The following is a 20,634-nucleotide window of genomic DNA, read 5'->3' on the forward strand; positions in this document are numbered from 1 at the left end:
AATTCCCCAACTATATATTTACAAGCTAGATATATAACTTTGGAGGCTGTCGTATATCTGGTTATTTTATTTTACAATGATGAGAAAACTGCTTGCCCTGGAATTTTGAAAATTCAGTATGAATATACAACTCTGACTTAATTCCCATTTTAGAGATGAAAAACTAAGACTTGAGGGAAACAACTTGAAAAAATTATAACAGTTTAGTGGAAATGTTTATAGGAGGGATATAAGGAGCACTCGCCTTTATTGGATGGCCTCACCTTATCATTCTAAATGTGCATTCTCTCACAGTGCTCAGCAATTTATGTTCCTGTGTTTTGCCTGCTCGACCCTCTTGAGCAACACGAGTTAAGCCACAATCTGATCCTCATGGAAAGTGAGTTCTTAAAGCAACACAAAGAGAGCACTAGCCTCGCAGTAAACTGGCAATGGCACACAACTTTAACAGCCAGCGTCTTTTGAGTTTGGGTATCCTCTAGAAGTAGCTGCTGATTGTTCTTCAGGGCATCAGCTGATACTTTTCCTCCTGTACTCTTCTAACCACTGCCACAAATCTATACACAGGCCAAAGAATCCTGGGAGATGGACACCAAAGAAAAACTGGAGCAGGCTGCCATTGTCAAAGAGAAGGGAACGGTATACTTCAAGGTGTGTGAGCTTCTGTACTATCCTTTTTAGGTCAAAGAATTCACTCAAGAATCATTGAGTTGTGTTGATATTTCCTACTATGAATTCTTTCAACATCCTTCTTGGTAAGAATAAGCCTGAATTTTCACAAGTCTGCCATTTTTAGTATAAAGAATGGTGAAAAATAATGAATTAATATGGAAGAAAAACCCCAACTCTTGTACACATCATAATTAGATTATAACCTTCCATAAATGCAGACCGGGTCTGGCTTACACACCTACCATTTTACCCCACAAGTCCTAAAGCATTTTATTTGGTACATAGTTGGCATGCAATATGTATTTATGGAATGAAAAAATAATGAATAGAATTCACAGGAGTGAATTTTGTCATTTTTCTTTTTCCTATCTTAATAAAGTCATTAGGACATAAGACAAAAGGAAAGGAAAAAGAACATGCATAGATTTTTTTTCTCTCAGTGTTCTTATTTTATGTAATAATACTTGACATTTCTCCTGTTTTTTTTTTAATTTATATATGACAGCGGAATGCATTATAATTCTTATTACATATATAGAGCACAATTTTTCATCTCAGATATATATATTTTTTTCAGATATATTTTTTAAAAACAAAAAAATTTATTAAGTGTTAACTGTTCCTAAGAAATTATGTTACATTTGCTTATATGTATAGACGAGATAATTGTTTCCTTAAGACTCTTGTTTTAATAATACTTTCAACTGAAAAATATGTAATCTCTGGTTATTAAATGGAAAAGCAATTTTCACGTAAATATTCCAACAATAAATAATATATATTTAATATCTGTATTTTTATACATCCTACTTATAAATATTTCTATAACAGCAAATTAAAGATATTGTTTGTGATGTCAGCTGGTTACTAAAAAAGTCAAGCCTAGAATGGATGACACAATGTCCGAGGGCTGGTTATATACAGATTTCAAAAGCAATTGACAGGGCTGGGGATATGGCTCAAGGGGTAGCACGCTCGCCTGGCATGCGTGCGGCCCGGGTTTGATCCTCAGCACCACATACAAACAAAGATGTTGTGTCCGCCGAAAACTAAAAAATAAATATCAAAAAATTCTCTCTCTCACTCAAAAGCAATTGACAGGAGGGGTATTAATTGCTTCTAACGGCTAAGATGATCCCTGCACATTTGGTTTTGTGAAAAATCTTCAGAAATTCCTAAGTAATATGCATCATAGATTGCTTCTGAAAATACTTTCTTGTAGCATCTAGGAATGCTACAAGATCTTCCTTAGATCTTAATCCCTCAGCTGTAAGGAAAATCTGCGTGCTTTACCCATTGCTAACCCAACCCTAAATACATGCCTCCTCTGTGAGCAGAAAGGGTTTGGGGATTAAAATTAGAGAATGGGAATTCTGTCAAGGTTTCTTTCCTGGGTTTATGTTTGTTTGTTTTGTTTTTCCTGCTTCTTGCTATTGCCATTCACAAACACAAATTTAGTGTTGTTTTTCAACAGTATAAAGCAGTGATACATAAATATACTTTAACAAGTCTTTGTGGAGCATCTGCTATAAGACATGCTATTAGGGGCTGGGGATGTGGCTCAAGCAGTAGCGCGCTCGCCTGGCATGCGTGCGGCCTAGGTTCAATCCTCAGCACCACAAACAAAGAAAGATGTTGTGTCCGCCGATAACTAAATAAATATTAAAAAATTCTCTCTCTCTCTCTCTCTCTCTCTCTCTCTCTCTCTCAAAAAGACATGCTATTAGGTTTACAACCTTCTCTGAAGATAATAGAGTCAATGTTAAATCAAATGAAACAGAATTTTCTAAGAATGTATAATCAACACAAAAAAACAGTCAGAAGGCAACATGTATGGTTTTTGTTTTTCAAACTTTGAGCTTGGGTCATGAAATCAACTTAGTAGAAAGGTACAACAGAATTTAAGTTTCATTACATGAAACTTTTATTTTTTTAAGTGGCTAGTGGGTTGTAATATAAAACAGTTCTTACTGTAGGATGTAGTCAAATTTGAAGTCCAGATATTTAAATAATATGTATATTTATTTATAATTACTACATATACTAAAATGATGCATGGATCACCGAAAAGCATTGGTATGTGGTGGAATGAGATCTGAACTGGGAATTTGGAAAACTAGGCTTTATTGTTCTTCAAATGATTTAAAGTCATTTAAGGTCCAAGGAGATTTTATTTGCATGTGAAAAATGAGGGAGGAACATTATTTAATCCCCAAGTTTCTTTCCAGTTGTGTAAGTTTTTAAAAAATATTTATTTTTTAATTGCAGTTGGACATGATACCTTTATTTTATTTATTTTATGTGGTGCTGAGGATCAAACCCAAGGCCTTGCATGTGCTAGGCGAGTACTATACCGCTGAGCCACAACCCCAGCCCTCCAGTATGAATTTTTGTGGGTTTTAAAATTCATGAGAGTGAGTTTTTTTTTTAAAATTTCTGATTGAGGAATATCAGCTACTTGTACATTATTCAACCAAGATTCCAAATGGATTATTTTATACCCAGATAATATACAAGAATAAAATAGAAAGATTTCTATAAAATCCCTTAAGACCTAGGTGGTGTTTCCTATATTCTAGAGTCCATAAAAGTCTTTACTATGCAGTCCTGTACCACATATCATTTCAGTTAATGACAAATTGCTTATGATAATGGTCCCATAAGATTATAATGGAGCTTAAAAGTTCCTATTGCCTATTTATGTCATAGCTGTCGTAACATCATAGCCCACACATTACCCATGTGTTTGTGGTGATGCTGGTGTAAACAAATCTGCTCTACCAGGGGTATGAAAGTAAAGTATAGCACACACAATCATGTATAGTATATAAGTCTTGATAATAAATGACTATGTTCTTTGTCTATATATTTATTATCATTATTTTAGAGAGTACTGCTTTCACATATTTAAAAAGAAAAAAAAAAAAGTTAACTATAGAACAGCCTTGGCAGGTCCCTCTGGAGGGATTCCAAAAGCTTTGTTATCTATCATAGGATATGACAGCTCCATGCATGTCATTGCCCCTGAATACCTTTCAGTGGGACAAGATGACAAGATGTAGAGGTGGAAGACAGTGATACTGATAATCCTGACTGTATGTGGGACTAAGCTAACATCTGCATTTGTGACTTCAGTTTTGTTTGTTTTGTTTGTTTTAGACAATAATTTTATTTTACTTATTTATTTTTATGTGGTGCTGAGGATTGAACCTAGTGCCTTACACATGCTAGGCAAGTACCTACCAGTAAACTACAACCCCAGCCCCTTTTGACTTCATTTTTAACAAAAAGTTTTAAAAGTTTAAAAAAATATATTGTTTTAATAGGAAAAACCTTAAAGATTAAGGCAAAATATTTTTGTGTATCTTTTCAATCGTTTTGTGTTTTAAGCTAAGTGTTATTTCAAAAGAGTCAAAGTTTTAAGTTTATAAAGTAAAAAATGTTACAGTAAGCTAAGGTTAATTTATTATTGAATAAAGAAAAACATTTTTAATAAATTTAGTATAGCAAGTGTACCATACTGATAAAGTCTGCAGTAGTCGATAGTAAAATGTCTTCAGCCTGCATATTTACTCCACTCACTCACTCAGAGCAACTTTCAGTCCTGTAAGCTTCACTCATGAGATAGGCCCTATACAGATGTGCCATTTTTTAATCTTTTATATTGTATTTTCACTGTATCTTTTGTGTGTTTAGATACAGGAATGCTTACCATCATGTTACAGTTGCCTGTGGTATCCAATACAGTGGCATGCTGTGCAGGTTTATAGTCCAGGAACAACAGGTCATACCATATAGCCTAGTGCATGGTGGGCTATACCACATAGGTTTATACAGTACATTCTGTGATGTTCTCTCAGTGATGAAATGACCTGATCACTCATTTCTCAGAATGTATCCCCATCATTAAGTGTGTGTAGCTGAATTTTATGTATTTTTCCAAACTTCTAATAATCCAAGAGCTTTGAGGCTTTGGGCATTTGACTAGAATTATATCTACCAGCATAGTAAACAGCTTAGTAATAGTAATATTACTAAGCATAGTAATCAGAAGCTCTAATTGGTTGCTGATGACAGATAACTTGGAACAACATTTTTGGTAACAAAATGATGTCATGAAGTCATGTGTCATATAACTTTAACCTGAATATATATAGGGGATGGCTAGAATTCATGATCAATAGTAGAAAGCAGTACTTAAGTATCTGTATGATTATTTAAATCTGTTGCTTGTGAGCATCACAACTACAACTGTATATATATATTTATGTTTCATAATATTATGAACCTTCTTAAAATTACTGATCTTTGGATAAAATCTGGATCAGCAGTCACACATATGGAACATATTACTTTTAACATGCTCTTTGATAGACAAGATCTTTCAAAACATTAGTCCATTAGGGAAAAATTAATGAAAGATTCAAAACCACTGACCTAACACTTTTCTCCCAAAATGTCTCTGAACATTTTGTACCACTAGAAACTTCCCTGAAGGCACCTTCTTAATTATAGGTAAAGATCCCAGTAGTGATTCTAGTTTTAGTTGTAAGACTTCAAAATTATTGGTAGATAGTTTCCTGTATACAGTCCCTTCCCTTTTCAAGTTTCAGGGCAGGTTTCAGTCTGCCATACTGCCCTCCTGAGTCTCATCTTACCAGGGTATTCAACTTGGCATGTTGTGTACATGCAGAGATCAGATGTGTGGGTTAGAGCAGAGATGGGCTCTGTATTTCATGCCCTCTGCACCTTGGAGCTCCGTTTCCATTGACCTGTCAGTTTGGTTTATAACTTAGAGGGTAAATCTCTCCCCTTAGTAGGGTTGAACTGTTTCCAGCTTTTAAATGGGAATGGTTGTGCTAATTATATTGTAGAATCTCATTTCAACCTGTGAACACTAATGAAAAGAAAAAGGGGAGGGCTCTTCATTTGGCTCTGAAAATAATTATTAAGCATAGATAACATGAATTTGCCAGACATCATGCAAGCCAGTTCAACAAACATGATTTTTGTTCTCATAGCTGACAGTAACTCTTGGACAAGAAAGAGCATTAACTGTCTTACCTGCTTAGTATTTTTCTAACTTGGTGGCAGAGTAAGAAGTTTGAGGACATTGCAGTGACATGGGGTTCTTGCGCCCTCTTGTGAGCCTTGAGAAGAAAGCATTTCTAAAGCAAACTAATAAAGGATCACTATTCAACCTGTGAACCTTTTTCAGGCAAACAAAACTCTGCTAGTTTTTGACCACCCTTACTGAGTCAAGAATTAATGCCATAGACACAAGTCTAGGATTTGGGGTTTGGGGGAAAAAAAAACTCATAAGAAGAGTTCACCTTGTCTTTTTATCTCCTTAACTCTTAGTGCAAGGTTTAATTATATATATATATATATATATATATATATATATATATGTTGTAGTTGGACACAGTACCTTTATTTCATTGATTTATATGCGGTGCTGAGGATCGAACCCAGGGTCCCACATGTGCTAGGCAAGTGATCTACCTCTGAGCCAAAACCCCAGCCCCAATTAGTGCAGGATTTTTAAACCTCATCACTGTTGATACTTCGGGTTGGATAATTCCAACCCCAAAACCTTTCTTTGGGGCAGGGGCTGTCCTGTACATTCTAGGATGTTGAACATCCTCTCTGGCCTCTACCCACTCAATGCTAAAGGCATCCCCCCCACCATGAAGTTGTGGCAACTAATATATCTCCAGACATCCGCAGATGTAAGAGGGGGGAGGGAGGCAAAAATCACCCCCAGTGAAGAACCATATTATAGTACCTTGGGAGGAGGAATTCTGTAAAACAAAGACTAGATTAATTAGAAGTTGAATATATGAAAGAGGTTCCAAAAACTTTAAAAGCTCTAAATGTAAAGGAACTATTAAGAACTCTATTATGTGACTAAAAAGAATTTTTTTAAAAAAAGTATTATTTGTTTTTATAGAAACCATAACTTTCCACCATTCTGATGATTCAGAACCTGTTGAAGTGATAAGATTGATGTGTTTGTCCTTCTTAGCTTTCTTTCCTATAATAATATATTAGGAGATAATCAAAAAGTTAGTATAGTAAAGATGAAGGAGGAAGAAGAAACCAGGCATGACAAGGAAATGTCTAGCCTCACTAACCTGGATGAAATGACAGCTTTCTTTTCTACTCATACCACCATTTTTGCTCCCAATGATAGAAAAAGTTTTTCAGTTATATTTCTTTGACTTTAAAGTATACTCAGTAAACCTTTATAAAGGGCCTTTTTGTGCTAAACTCTGGATATTCCAAAAAAGATAGGACACATGCTGCTCATAACCCAGCAAGAGAAAAGGCTGTGCCAGAAAATAATAATATAAAAAAAAAAAAGCCAATCACTGAGACTGGTGAGGGCTTTATTCTCATTCATATTATTGTTTTTGTATTGCCCAAAAAAGTAGGAGGCCTAAGGCTGTGACAAAAGGTAAATATTGTCTTAACTTGATTGCCATTACAAAATAGCATAGCTTAGACGGCTGAACAACGGAAATTTACTTCTCCCAGTTGTGGAGACTGGGAGCCCAAGATCAAGGTACCGCCATGGTCAGTGGTGAGGGCCCTTTCTTGGATTGCTAATGACCTCCTCCTTGCTGTGTCTTCGCATAGCCTTTCCTTATCTGTGTGTGGGTGGGAAGAGAGAGGATGTGAACTCTGTCTCTTCTTCAGAGGGCACTAATCCCATCCTGGGGGGCCCCGCCTCAAGACCTCTTCAAGCCTAATTATTTCCCAAAGTCCCCATCTCCAAACACCATCACACTGTGAACTTGGAGTGGGAAACACAGTTTAGTCCATATCAGGTGTAATTTCATATCAAGAACTTCAGCACTTACCATGAAAAAACTTTGGTTTCATATAAATATTTTATTCATATAAATAAACTGCATCACAGCAGAGAGAATAACAGACTGATTTCTGTGCCCTTCTCCTGCCTAGTATCTCAGCATCCTTTTGCATGGTCATCTTACAGTAAAACTGATGAGCTCTGAGTTTTTCCTTTCCTAAATAAGTGACTAGTGGGAGGTGTTTGCGGAATGTAGCAGAGTCCCCATTCAGAACCCTAACCCTAACCCTAACCCTCAGGTGGAACTGGTCTACCTCATCATCATCACCAGAAAATCAACATCAAGCGTTCCTTTCTAAGGTGAGCTCCTTTCTTATGCCACACACTTGAAGTCCTTTATAACAGGAACATTATCTTAGACCTGCTTTGTCATTTTCCTCTTCTTAGTCTTTATTTCAAGGTTAGAGTACATATGGGGAGAGACAACTTGCCGCTTTAAAGTGTGGTGGGTCCTGGTGGAAGTCTTCACACTGTTCATTGGATTTAATGTCCTAATGAATCTGGCTGCTCTTCCAACATCTGTTAGGATATATCATCTGTTCCCAAGCTTATAATCATCTCCTGCAAAAGGAGAGCCCTTACCTATACTGATTTTCATTTGTGGATTTACCAGCTAGCATTCCATTTCATTTGTCTTACAGTAACAGTAAGCACAATCTCACAGCCACTGTCTCATACCCTCAGTTTCTTGTATAGAGAATATACATATGTATTTTTCCACTCTTGTTTTGATTATTTACAATTATTAGAATTCTTATCAAATAAGAGCAAAAATGAGTAGGAGATTTTTCTCACATAGTTGACACCTGTGTTGTTTTATAGTTATTCATACTGGAGGCTGCTAGCCTATAGGCCCATTGCCAGCAACAACAACTAGAGCCAGCTATGGGCCAGCTCTGACCATTTCCTGTATTAGTAAAATTTTACTAGGACTTGACCCATCTATTTACATATACGTTGTAATATAAATGTAAAGAACTGCTTTGGCAGTCTCAAGCCTCAGCCCCAAGTACCAGCAGGACTACATCTTCTGAACCTGTAGAACAGGCAGAGGCCACAAGTAAAGACTGCAGTCATCTGGCAAATGGACCAAGCAATGGCAGCTCCTCCCGTCAGAGGACGTCTGGGTCTGGATTTCACAGGGAGGGGAACACAACACAGGATGACTTTCCTTCTTCTCCAGGGAATGGTAATAAGGCCTCCAACAGCTCAGAGGAGAGAACTGGCAGAGGAGGTAGTAGTTACGTAAACCAACTCAGTGCGGGGTATGAAAGTGTAGACTCTCCCACGGGCAGTGAAAATTCTCTTACACATCATTCAAATGACACAGACTCCAATCATAACCCTCAAGAGGAGAAAGCAGTGAGTGGGAAAGGTAACTGAACTGTGGGTTCCCGCCACGTTCAGAATGGCTTGGACTCAAGTGTAAATGTACAGGGTTCAGTTTTGTAATATTTTTCCAGCAAATTTTTATACAGTGTCATTTAATTTGGGAGAGGATACTGTCCAGAAAGTTGATGCATACTTTTTGTCACAACTTGCCTTTTTATGGGTGTGTTTTTGTTTTGTTTGATTCTTTTCTTTTTCCCCTTTCTTTTTTTTTTCCCTGGCTTCAATACCTCTGCCACTTTGGAAATTGTAACAGTTAATTACTTTGAATGTTGCTAAAAGGACATTTTGTGTAGGGTCAAGTTATTTTTATATGAGTTAATGTGAAGTTGTAAATGGAAATCTTTCCTTAAAAGTATAACACAATGATGTCTGTATAAATCTGTGTCTCTAGAACCCGTGCTGTGTAAGGGCATTCTTCCTCATGCTGTTATATACTTCCGCACCATTCAGACTTGTCAGAGTAGATGTGGGTTTATGACTGCCAAGTATGCCCAGTACCGTAGATTTTTATCATTAAAAGTTGGACTTGTTGATGGAATCCTATAGTAGTTTCAGTGTTAGATACAGTTTTTTCCACCATACATCTGTGCATTTTCTCTTTAGGTGACTGAATGTTTAAGATATTTGTGTGCATAGTTAACTCAATTTTTATGAACTGTTGTATCCTGTTAATGCAATATTGCTCTGTGACTCCAGTATATCTTACCTGTACTGACCAAACCTAAATAAAGATTTTTATTGTTAAAAAAAAAAAAAAGAACTGCTTTGGCACTACAGGTGACAGCATTGAGTATTTGCAATAATGTCTGGTTTGGGTAGCTTAGATTTGCTGTGTTTGGACCAGTACTTACCATATTGCAGTATTTACTATGCACTGCAAAATGTCAGGAGAAAATGGAAAAGTAATTTCCTTTTCAGTAAACTAAACCGCTCACTGTCCTTTGAAAGACTGATGAATATTAGCTCCAAAAAATATAACCCAGAAACTGGGATGCCATCTTCTGACAGGATGTATCAAATACCAGGAAAACAGCACTGCATCGTGCTAGTGCCGTGTCTGGGCCACCTTGAAGGTTGCTGGGCTTCCACAGGAGTGGGCACTTACCTAAGAAAAGAAAGGATCCAGACCAGGGTTCAGGTGTAAGTGGTTCTGCTGCGAGGGTTTGGCTCTCTGAGGCAGGATTGTGCTCACACCTCCTTTGTATCCTCTCCAGAATGAAATACAAGTAATCACTTGCTTTTTTCTCTTAGGGAGGCAAGTACATGCAAGCAGTGATTCAGTATGGAAAGATAGTATCCTGGTTAGAGATGGAATATGGTCTATCAGAAAAGGAATCGAAAGCTTCTGAGTCATTTCTGCTCGCTGCATTTCTGAACTTGGCTATGTGCTACCTGAAACTTAGAGAATACACCAAAGCTGTGGAGTGCTGTGACAAGGTAAGGTGTCTCTGTGAGATGGACTTCAGATAGTCCAGTTCTTCTTCTCTGTATCCGTACATGGTCTTCTGAAAGAAGATGTAGAATAACATTGGTCATATAATTATGTATGCACATAGGATAGCAATACCTGATTTGTTCTACTATCTTTCCTATTCCCATTCCCCCTCCCTTCCCTTCATTCTCCTTTGTCTAATCCAAACTATTATTCTAATTATTATTATTATTATCTATTATTCTATTATTCTAACTATTTATCATTCTCTACCCCCCCCCCTTATTGTGAGTTAGCATCTGCATATCAAAGAGAAGATTTGAACCTTTAGTGTTTGGGGATTGGCTTATTTCACTTAGCATGACATACTTCAGATTGAGACATAGTTTTATGAAACAAAAACATCTTTCTATATTTAGTTAGTCCATCATAGAGCTCTCCCTTATTATTTTTAATATCAAAAATGGATCTTTTAAAGATATGTTGTATGTCCATCATAGTTTATTTAACCAATCCCCTTTGGAAGATTTCCAGGTTTTTGATATTATAAATTATACAGCTTCTCTTTGCATATTGTTTTTTGTCAATATTAGTGGCAACAAAAATTTTATTTATTGGCCATTTGTATTTCTTCTGGGAGTTGCCCATTCATGTCTTTTTTTTTGTAGTTGTCAATACCTTTAATTTTATTTGTTTTTTTTATGTGGTACTGAGGATCAAACCCAGGGTCTTACACACGCTAGGTGAGCGCTCTACCGCTGAGCCACAACCCCAGCCCACCATTCATGTCTTTTGACTAGATTTTCTGAAGCAATCTTTTTTTTTTTTTTTTTTAATATTTTATTTACATTTTAGTTTTCGGCGGACCCAACATCTTTGTTTGTATGTGGTGCTGAGGATCAAACCCAGGCCACACCCATGCCAGGCAAGCGCTCTACTGCTTGAGCCACATCCCTAGCCCCAACATTTTATTTTTTTATGTGGTGCTGAGGATCGAACCCAGGGCCCCGCGCATGCCAGGTGTGCGAGTTACCACTTAAGCCACATCCCAGCCCTTCTGAAGCAATCTTGATTGAAGCAATTGAGTAGTATCACTGAGTAACACTGTTAACCCTTTGTTCTCTCTTGTCTTATAATTTTGTTGATTATAGTTTTATAAAGTTTTAATACTTACATAATCAAATCTGTCATTTCCTTTCTAGTGAGATAGTCTTCCCCACCTTAACATTATAAAAGTAGCTCATTTTTATGTGGGTTTTTTGTATGTAAGTATAATTGTTCTGGGATTAATTTTGGGGTTCATGATGTAAGGTAAGTATTTAATTCTTTTCTGTGTAGGTGGCCACTGTCCCACCCCCACTCATTGTAAAGTTAATCCTTTCCTCATTGATGTATATCATTTTTTAAATGAATCTGTTTTTAAATGCTTTGTTATGTTTCACTGAACACTTTGTCCATGTACTAACAACCAAACTTTTTTTTTTTTTTTTTTTTGGTACTGGGGATTGAACTCGGGGCACTCAACCACTGGGCCACATCTCCAGCCCTATTTTTTATTTTATTTAGAGACAGAGTCTCACTAAATTGCTTAGTGCCTCAGCCTCCCAAGCTGCTGGGATTACAGGCATGTGCCACTGTGCCCAGCATGGCCTGGCCCAAATTTTTAATTTCAGTAGTTTTATAGTATATCCTTTCTGCTTGTCCGATAAGTCGTTTTTATTTTCTTTTTCTTTTTTCCCCAAAAGTTTTTCAGCCCTTCTTGGACATTCATATATTCTAATGACCTTAAAATTAACTTTTCCAGGGCCTCCTCCCAAATGTCCTTGGGATAATTCTAGAAATTACATTAAATACAGAAATTAATTTGAGTAGTATATTAATTTGATCATTCTATAATTGTCTTGAGCTCCATTTTTTCAGTTTCCATTTCCCTTGATCAGAGGGTTTTAGTAAGCTATTTATTGAATTTCTTCTTCTTAAAATCCCCACAAGTAAGAAGGGTTACATTCATCCATTCTAAAATATAGACCATCTGTTTCTAGGCCCTTGGACTTGACAGTACCAATGAGAAAGGCTTATACAGGAGGGGTGAAGCCCAGCTGCTTATGAATGAGTTTGAGTCAGCAAAGGGTGACTTTGAGAAAGTGTTGGAAGTAAATCCCCAGAACAAGGCTGCAAGACAGCAGATCTCCATGTGTCAGAAAAAAGCAAAGGAGCACAACGAGCGGGACCGTAGGATATACGCCAACATGTTCAAGAAGTTTGCAGAGCAGGATGCAAAGGTGTGTGCAGAACCCACTTGCCTTCAAGTATATCAAGAACTGACCTTGCCCCTTTGGATTTTCTTCTAAGAAGCTTAAGTGTAAGGGACAGGTTCAGATAGACAACCTGGGAAGCACACGGAGAGGAGAAATTACTTCCATTCTGATCTGAGGCTGGGTTTGTATCCAGAGGCAAGGAGGACTATTCCACTCACCAAAGGCAATGATTGTGAGGTTCCTGGCATATCCATACCCTCATTTCATGCAAGAAATGAGGAAAATAAATTCCCTTGAGACATACTAAAAACCATCAGGTTTTTTTTTTCCCCCAAGTAACACTTCCTTGCTGAGACTTCCATTGTTCACAGGAAATGGGTATTATAGTAACCCCACCATTATGCCTTTTACCTTGGCAGTAACCTGGCAAATGTGCTAGGAAAGATCTGTTGGGAAAGAGGTTTGCCTCCCCTATACCATAGTCATTCTCTGGTCTTAATTTCATCTTCCACTCCCCAACCCCACCACCACCACATGAACTAAATTATCAAGAACTGCCACCTGCAGCAGCCTACTCAGTGAAAGAAAAGGGAAAGCTCCTACTCCAGCTGTTGGTAGCAGAACCCTGACTTACTCAACTGGGCAACTAAATAAAGTCATTATAATACACTCTTACTGTGGACCTGGTAAGCAGTCCAGAGGAGCCAGAAATTTACATTTCTTTATTCTCTAACCCTCATGATTTCTTACTTCTTCCTCAGGAAGAGGCCAGTAAAGCAATAAACAAGAAGACTTTAGAGGGCGTCACCAATGAAAAAGGAACAGAAAATCAAGCAATGGAAGAAGAGAAAACTGAAGGCCATGTATGACGCCACGCCAAGGAGGGAAGAGAGTCCTAATGAACTCGGCCCCTCCTCATTGGGCTTTTACCCAGCTCAGGACTAAACAGTGTTTAGTGTAAAGTTTGTTATAGTCTATGTGATTCTGGAAGCAAATGGCAAAACCAGTAGCTTCCCCAAAACAACCACCCTGCTGCTGCCCAGTGGGTCATTGAGTGGGTGGCGTGGGACCACTCCAGGTAGAACAGAACAGAAAGGCTGTTGTCGCCAAGAGATTGAGCCAACAGCTGAGTCCATCTTGTTTCAGTTTGTCAACCTTCATATCCATCACAGGGTCCCTGAAGATAATCCTAATGATTTTGGGCTGTTAGATTTTACATTTGAATTTTAATAGCACTGCAGAAACCTTTTTTAAATATGCTTAATCAATTTCTCCTTTCCTATAGGTGGGTAGGTCGAGGGAAGGAGGGTGAGCTGGTTTTGTTTTTTAAATGACTAAAGTGCTGCAAATACAACCTATTGCATTTGTAACCAACAGAACCCAAAGGCAAGAGGTCTGGAACCCTTCAGTTCTAGAGCAGCATCACATACTTGAGAGCAAGAACCTGGGAGGCCATGAGCTTTGCTGACTTTGCAGCTTCCCAAGCTCCTTCCTCTGCCAGCCTCATGTGAGTGTGGCTTTCTGCCACACCCTTCCTGCCCTGGGCAAGTCATTTTGTCATTCATTCCCACAACACCCTTCATCAATGGTAACGAGCAGACAGAGCTTCTGGATTTGCTTTCCCTGTTTTGGATGAAGTTTTTGAGATGCTGAAATGTGAAAAGAGCCATCAAAATTGTGCTTTATTTTCCCTCCCCATTCCTTTGAGGAAACATTGTTAGTATACCTTACTTCCTGCAGCATTACTAACATTCAGCTTCTGTTCCCTTTCAAAGCCTTGCCATTAAGAATTTAAGACTTGTAATAGCTTGACCTGGAGTGGATTTATTTACATATCCATTCAGTATAATGCAGCTTTTTTGTCTTTTTTTTTTAATTGCTCATAAACATATGTATACTGGCTTATGAAACTGTACACTCCTCTATCATGAAAAAAAAAAAGTTGACTTTTTACTACTTAGTACCTTAATTCTTAAAAAAAAAAAAAATTATGGGGTTGAAAAAAATAAGTAGTTGTTGCTCTTCTACATTAAGGGTTTTACTGGCAGGTTCACCAGGCAGATGCTTCTATCCTCCTGCACTGGTAGCTTCTTCCTTCTGGTGTAAGCTGTAAAAGAGTTGAACAGCTTCCCACTAAGAGGTACATCTAGCCTAAATCTCCAGTACTTGGGCATTAAATTAGAGCAAGTCTTAAGACAAATATATACATGTAGTAGGATTTTAGTTCTTTTGGGTAAATAAACAAAGAAACACTCATGGGAATGCATTTGGCAACCTAAAGAATAGAACATCTCATTTCAACCTAAATCTAGAACATCTCATTTCCTTAAATCCTAAAGCTGTTAGTTACATTTTGAATTAGTTATTCTTTTTATGCCGGTTTTAACACTTTCATTATTAGGTTAGGACCTTAAGACCTAAAAAATCAGGTCATTTCCTTTTATTTTCCGTGAAACAAATAGAAATAAATTGTGAAGTTTTGCCTTTAATAGTAAGTAAAACCCCTCTAATTCCTCATTTAGGCTTTTGTCTTTTTTTATGTAATATTTCTTTTAAAGGCCCCAGTCTTACCTAGGAAATATGAAAAGCAAAAGTCAATTTTGTATATTTGCTTAACTGCTTAATATTTGTAGCTCTGTTGACTAGAGCATGAAATTAGTGAGGCCAAGACTAAAATTTGAGCCTAGCTTTTTATAGGTAACAAATAAGAAAACTACTCCAAAACTAGATGACCCCAGCCAGCTGTGTCCCCATTGTGCTGTGGGCCAGCAGGGGAACTGGCCAGTGTGTGGAGAGAGAGGTGGGGCACAGATAGTTCCAATCAGATGACAAGGGGCTGTGTGAGACTTCACATATTCTTGTATCAAACTCAGTAACCTTAAAGTGTGTAGAAACCAGAAGATGTCTTGGAATCAATCACCTTTCAGACTGTATCTGGAATGGTGAGGCAGCATAGGATGAATTTTTAAAACTGGCTTTTTAAAAAATTACTTAGAGGGCTGGGGTTGTGGCTCAGTGGTAGAGTGCTTGCCTAGCACATGCAAGGCCCTGGGTTCGATTCTCAGCACCACATACAATAAATAAAATAAAAGTATTAAAAAAATTACTTAGATGAACTTTTGTGTTCCTTAAGTAAATTTTTAAAAATATTTCCCATTGTTCTTAGTTTTACTTAGTCTTCAGGGAATACTCTGGTTGGAAAACTATGGTGGGGGCCAACTTGAAGAAACAAGACTTCAGAGACAATATTGCTGTGTCCTCTCACCTGAAATAACATTGGACTGAAGGCAGTGAAATGATGCATCCTTGTTAAAATGAACCAAGTAATTGGAAAAATAACAGTTTTTTTTTCCCATTAACTATTGGCTATTCCACCTTTTAACTGATTTTTACAGTAGGTTCCATTTGGAAAATGAAATTTAATTGTGACCTTTAATAAATATGTGAAACATAAGTAAGCATGTCTAGGGTGGTCTCTGTTGAGCATGTTTTTCCTTTCTCAAGTAGCAAATTGTGTTGGGTACTCATCCTTACATACTCTGAAGGCCTAAAGAGATGGTGGTGTACTCCTGCAGAAGGTGGTATGGTGCTGGGGTAGCAGTAGGAACTTCAAGGCCAACGTAGGTTCCAGGCTCCCTTTATTCTCTTTATTATTTGCCTTATCTCCAGATTTGTATTATGCTCCTCCCAGTTGATGTCAAATTATTTGATAGTGAAATAATTTCCTTTATCTGCATGGTTTTTTTCCTATGCAAATAATCCATACTAAGATCTTCAGCATGAGCCAGAGCAAGTTTCCTCTCTAAATTTGTGACCGAAGTTATTCAAAAGCAGCCTGTACACAACCTCCAAAGCATGAGGAGTAAGTGAAGAGTTTTGACCAAAGTTTCTTGGCCACCTTAGTACTTTGAACTCCCTTTTAGGGTGGTACATTATTAGACCCTGTATTTTCTTAAGATTGTCACCAACATTGGTGACAGAATGCATTGAAATTGAACTATTAGTCAATATCCTGAAACTCAGAATCCCCCAAACTACCTGTATATTTTTCCATCAACTGGCCACTTAGGCATCTGAATAGCAATGACTGCCTAGAGTGTACACAAAAGGACATTTTCTAATGACTTGAAAAGGCTCAGGAGGCCCACAGAGCTTCCCTTCATGTTTTTTATCCTTGCAGGTCTGATAGACTTCTGTGGGAAGTGGAAGAAAGATATAAAGAGCCAGGCATGATGGTGCACACTTGTAATCCCAGCAGATTAGCTCCGGAGGCTGAGGCAGGAGGATTTTAAGTCCAAGGCCAACCTTGGCAATTTAGTGAGGCCATAGGTAACTTAGTAAGACCCCATTCAAAATTTTAAAAAGGGACAGGGATGTGGCTCAGGGGTTAAGCACCCCTGAGTTTGATCCATGGTACCAAAAATAAAGAGAAGAGAAACAATGTGGACACAGCTATTTGCACAGTTTCTCTGTCAGTCTAGAATTGCTGATAACCTATATGTGTAACCTTAATAATATTTTGCAAGAAAGGGACATCACAGAATATAGTTCCTAAAAAGATCTTTGATAGCATCCTATTGCAGGTAACTGCCAACGGGACAACTTGAGCATAGCCCATGGTACAGAGAGTATTTGTCTTGGAATGAGGGAACCCTGGAGAATCAAGAAAGGGTAGGCCAGACACAGCACAGTGATGCGCTTCTGTAATCCCAGTGACTCAGGAAACTGCAGCAGGAGGATCACAAATTCGAGGCCAGCCTCGGGAACTTAGCAAGACCCTTTATTTTATTTCAGAATAAAACATGGAGGGCTGGGGATGTAGCTCAGTGGTAGAACCCCTCTACCCAAGAAAAGGGAGGTTGACCTGGGACCTGAAGTAGTGATGCAAGCAGCCCACAGTCAGATCACCTGTCCTTTATATGTCTATGGCACTCTCAGAATTCACAGGCATTTGGTGGACATGGAGTGAAGCAAAGCCAGAAGCCCCATTCTACTTTGGAATAAAGCTGAAGTGAGAAACTCAGCTATGTGTTAAGAAGAGACATCTTCCCTGCTTCTTTAGAGCAGGACCTGTATTGAGTTACAGAACATGGGTGTGTGGGTGCTTGTAAAAAGAGACAAAGTTTTCCTCTGCTCTCTTCGAATTTTAAGCAGGCAGTTAAATGTTCATGCTTGGAGGGAACTCACTTTTTCTTAAATTCAAGGGCAAGTAATAAGAGATTTCTCTGGGAAAAAGAGTCTTAGGAGCCGGGCATGGTGGTGAGTAGTAAGAACTTAAGCGGTCTGTACTGTGCCACTTAGTGATGACCAGAGTATGGCAGGTCATTTGCTAAGAAAAGTGCATAGGGACGTGAGGGTGACATGACAGCAATATCTGTCACCAATTGATCCCCAGGGTTGGTTTGGCTGATCTGGCTGGCTAAGCAGGTGTCCCCTTCCTCACTGCTCCATGTGTATCCCTCCCAAAGATGTGCACTTGGTCAATGAGAATGACCTTCCCTGATAGAGGAAGAACCTTCTTCAGTCAAGGGTATATGGGTAGCAAGCAGCACGCCCCTACCAGGACCTCCCAGCCAGCTCTTTGATAAGAAAAGCCACCAGGTGGCCACATACAAACTGGTCATAACTGCCACTTACTGATGTCTCCTGTGTGCCAGGCATTTAAATCCTCTTTCCAATGACCTTCCAAATATTAAGAATGTGGCTGCTGTGTCATTTCACAGTTTCTGAATCTCACACAAGGGCATGAGTTATCCTAACATTAACTCTGCGGGGAAGGAATTCTGGGGCATGTCTTTCCAACTTAGCCAAGTTTCTACATTACAAATGTACCAATCATCTAAGCTTTCCTTGAGGCATTAAATATTTCTGGCCTGAGTCTGTGTTTTCCTAAGATAACTCCTTGTTATTTCCCATAGCCAAGCATGGTGCACACCTGTAATCCCAGCTACTTGGGAAGCTGAGGCAGGAAGATCACAAGTTTGAGGCCAGCCTGGGCAATATAGCAAGACTCTGTCTTTAAAAAAAAAAAAAAATCAAGTTTTGGATTTTTTTTTTAGTTGTAGATGAACATGATAGATTTATTTTATTTATTTATTTTTAATCTTGCCAACTGATTTGATGATCTTGTATTATCTGCTCACAACCATGTTTTCACCCTGAGGACTTCTGATTTTTTGGTTTTCAGTCTAAAAAGTTAAGCCTACATGTATACCTCTGTAGGTACCAATGTCTTCCCAAAGAAGACACTAGCCTGTGCATGTAGTTAATAAAATGTGACTCACCTCCCTGAGGGATCCAGGAATTCATTCATTGCTTCACTCATCGCCATCCCCAGCACCCAACTCACCCCCTCACCATCCTAATCTAGTAGATACTCAGTGACTTGGCTTCCTGTCCTTATAAGGTAGCCTCTTGTCTTTCAGTGGCCCTTCATTACTATCACTTTTCTTGAGATGTGGAGGTCAGAATCACAGCATATTCTAGTTGTCCCTGCAGCCTGATTTTGTGTCTTGAATTCCTTTCCAAGTAATATACCCATAGCAACTTGACTTTGGGAGAACCGTAACTACAAAATGTGCCCATGGTCTTCGGGCTACATGGATCTTAAATCTATTTCCAGGCACAACTGATAACAGTTTATAAGACTAAGCAGGTCAAATATGAAGTGGAGAGTTGTGTCATCTTTGGAGAAAAGGAGGACAGTATTTCACATGGTGTTTATCATGTCCCTGAAACGCTCCTCTGTTTTTGAGAACCTAGCCAAGCTAAGGGAACAGTGAGAGCAAGTCTGGGCCAGAATGTCCAGATAAATATTATCTCAAAGGACACAGGCTCTCTCATGCATGATGGGAATTAGGGCAAGTTCGTGTTATCTCTAGAAAGCTGCTTTGCATGCACACCAAGTTCCTTGGGATGTTGTCATACAGTGAGACAAAGGGACCTAATGTCACTGCTTCTGTAGCCTAACTTATAAGTCCTTCTCCCCACGGTAACTGGAGCAGAACTGAGGACTTTGTAGGGAGGAAGGTGCCAGTCATCCAGCTGCCAGGAGAGGTGTGGCATCGTGAGGGGTGGAGTTGTTGCCACTGGACCTTCCCCGTAAGCATTTTTTCAATAAAGTTCATGTTTTGCTCACAGTCTCTGGGTGTTTTCCTTGGTCTCAGCAACCTAGCCAGCTAGTCCCCAAACATGTTATAGCCCATCTGTTGTGAACTAGGCACTGTTTTAGGAGGTTAAGGCTAGGGCCTCTTGTGCTTGAGATCACAAATAGTAAACAATGAGGTGTGCAGAGGGCTGTGCCCTGGAGCATCTGCCATCTGCTAGTGATACCTACAAAATTAGGGACCAGAGCAAGAAACTCACTTCAGCCTCTCCAGCTTTCCTGCTCATTCAGTCTTACTGCAGCCAGAATCCACCCACAGCTCACTCCAGATGGGCTGTGCTGTGCCAGCCCCCGTGACACCTCCCACTCCATACTCCCCTCCTGGCATCTGGGCTGCAGAAGGTGCCCTGATGTGAAATACTCCCAGCCCTATCTCGAGCCTCTTACCCGGACCCAGCCTGGGTGGTTTCTCCTAGTTGCAAAATCTTAATGTCCTTGGAACAGAGCCTACTCTTCCAAGGCAACCCAAGCAGAAGTCTGGGGCACAGGGAGCCACTCCCTCAAGTCCATTTTTCACTTATCTGGCCAGTGGATGCCCACTGAAAACACCATTTCCTTTAATTACAAAGCAAATAGCAGGTACATCACGCCCAATGCTGTTGATCACAGGGTCACTGGGAAGTTTCAAGGAAATGTTTTTCATGTCTTAATTAGAACAACCTCCCTTAGAAAAGTGTCACTTCCTGACTATTTACTCTCCCACCTGCAGTAAAAAACAGCTGAGTGGGCTAGTCAGTGTTCTCTCCCGTACCTCTCCCTCCCCCCTTTCTCTCTCTCTCTCTCTCTCTCTCTCTCTCTCTCTCTCTCTCTCTCTCTCTCTCTCTCTCCCTCTCTCTCT

The 20,634-nt window shown here is 39.0% G+C and overlaps 1 protein-coding gene across 7 annotated transcripts in view; it reads left to right on the forward strand.

Moving 5' to 3' along the window:
- The window catches only part of Fkbp5 (FKBP prolyl isomerase 5), a 111,845-nt gene extending 95,760 nt beyond the window's left edge, over nt 1-16,085 (forward strand). For all 7 annotated transcript variants that reach the window (XM_046464444.2, XM_058585575.1, XM_046464448.2 and 4 more), the window contains 4 exons: nt 568-651; nt 10,193-10,378; nt 12,416-12,655; nt 13,393-16,085. In XM_046464444.2, the coding sequence (XP_046320400.1) occupies nt 568-651; nt 10,193-10,378; nt 12,416-12,655; nt 13,393-13,500 (618 nt within the window). In that variant the 3' untranslated portion in view covers nt 13,501-16,085. The remainder of the gene's footprint in view (nt 1-567; nt 652-10,192; nt 10,379-12,415; nt 12,656-13,392) is intronic.
- Nucleotides 16,086-20,634: the final 4,549 nt, after the last annotated feature.

The sequence above is a fragment of the Marmota monax genome, unplaced genomic scaffold (assembly GCF_021218885.2).
Source record: "Marmota monax isolate L192 unplaced genomic scaffold, Marmota_monax_Labrador192_F-V1.1 WCK01_AAM20220418_F8-fsc00211, whole genome shotgun sequence".
Taxonomy (NCBI): Eukaryota; Metazoa; Chordata; class Mammalia; order Rodentia; family Sciuridae; genus Marmota; species Marmota monax.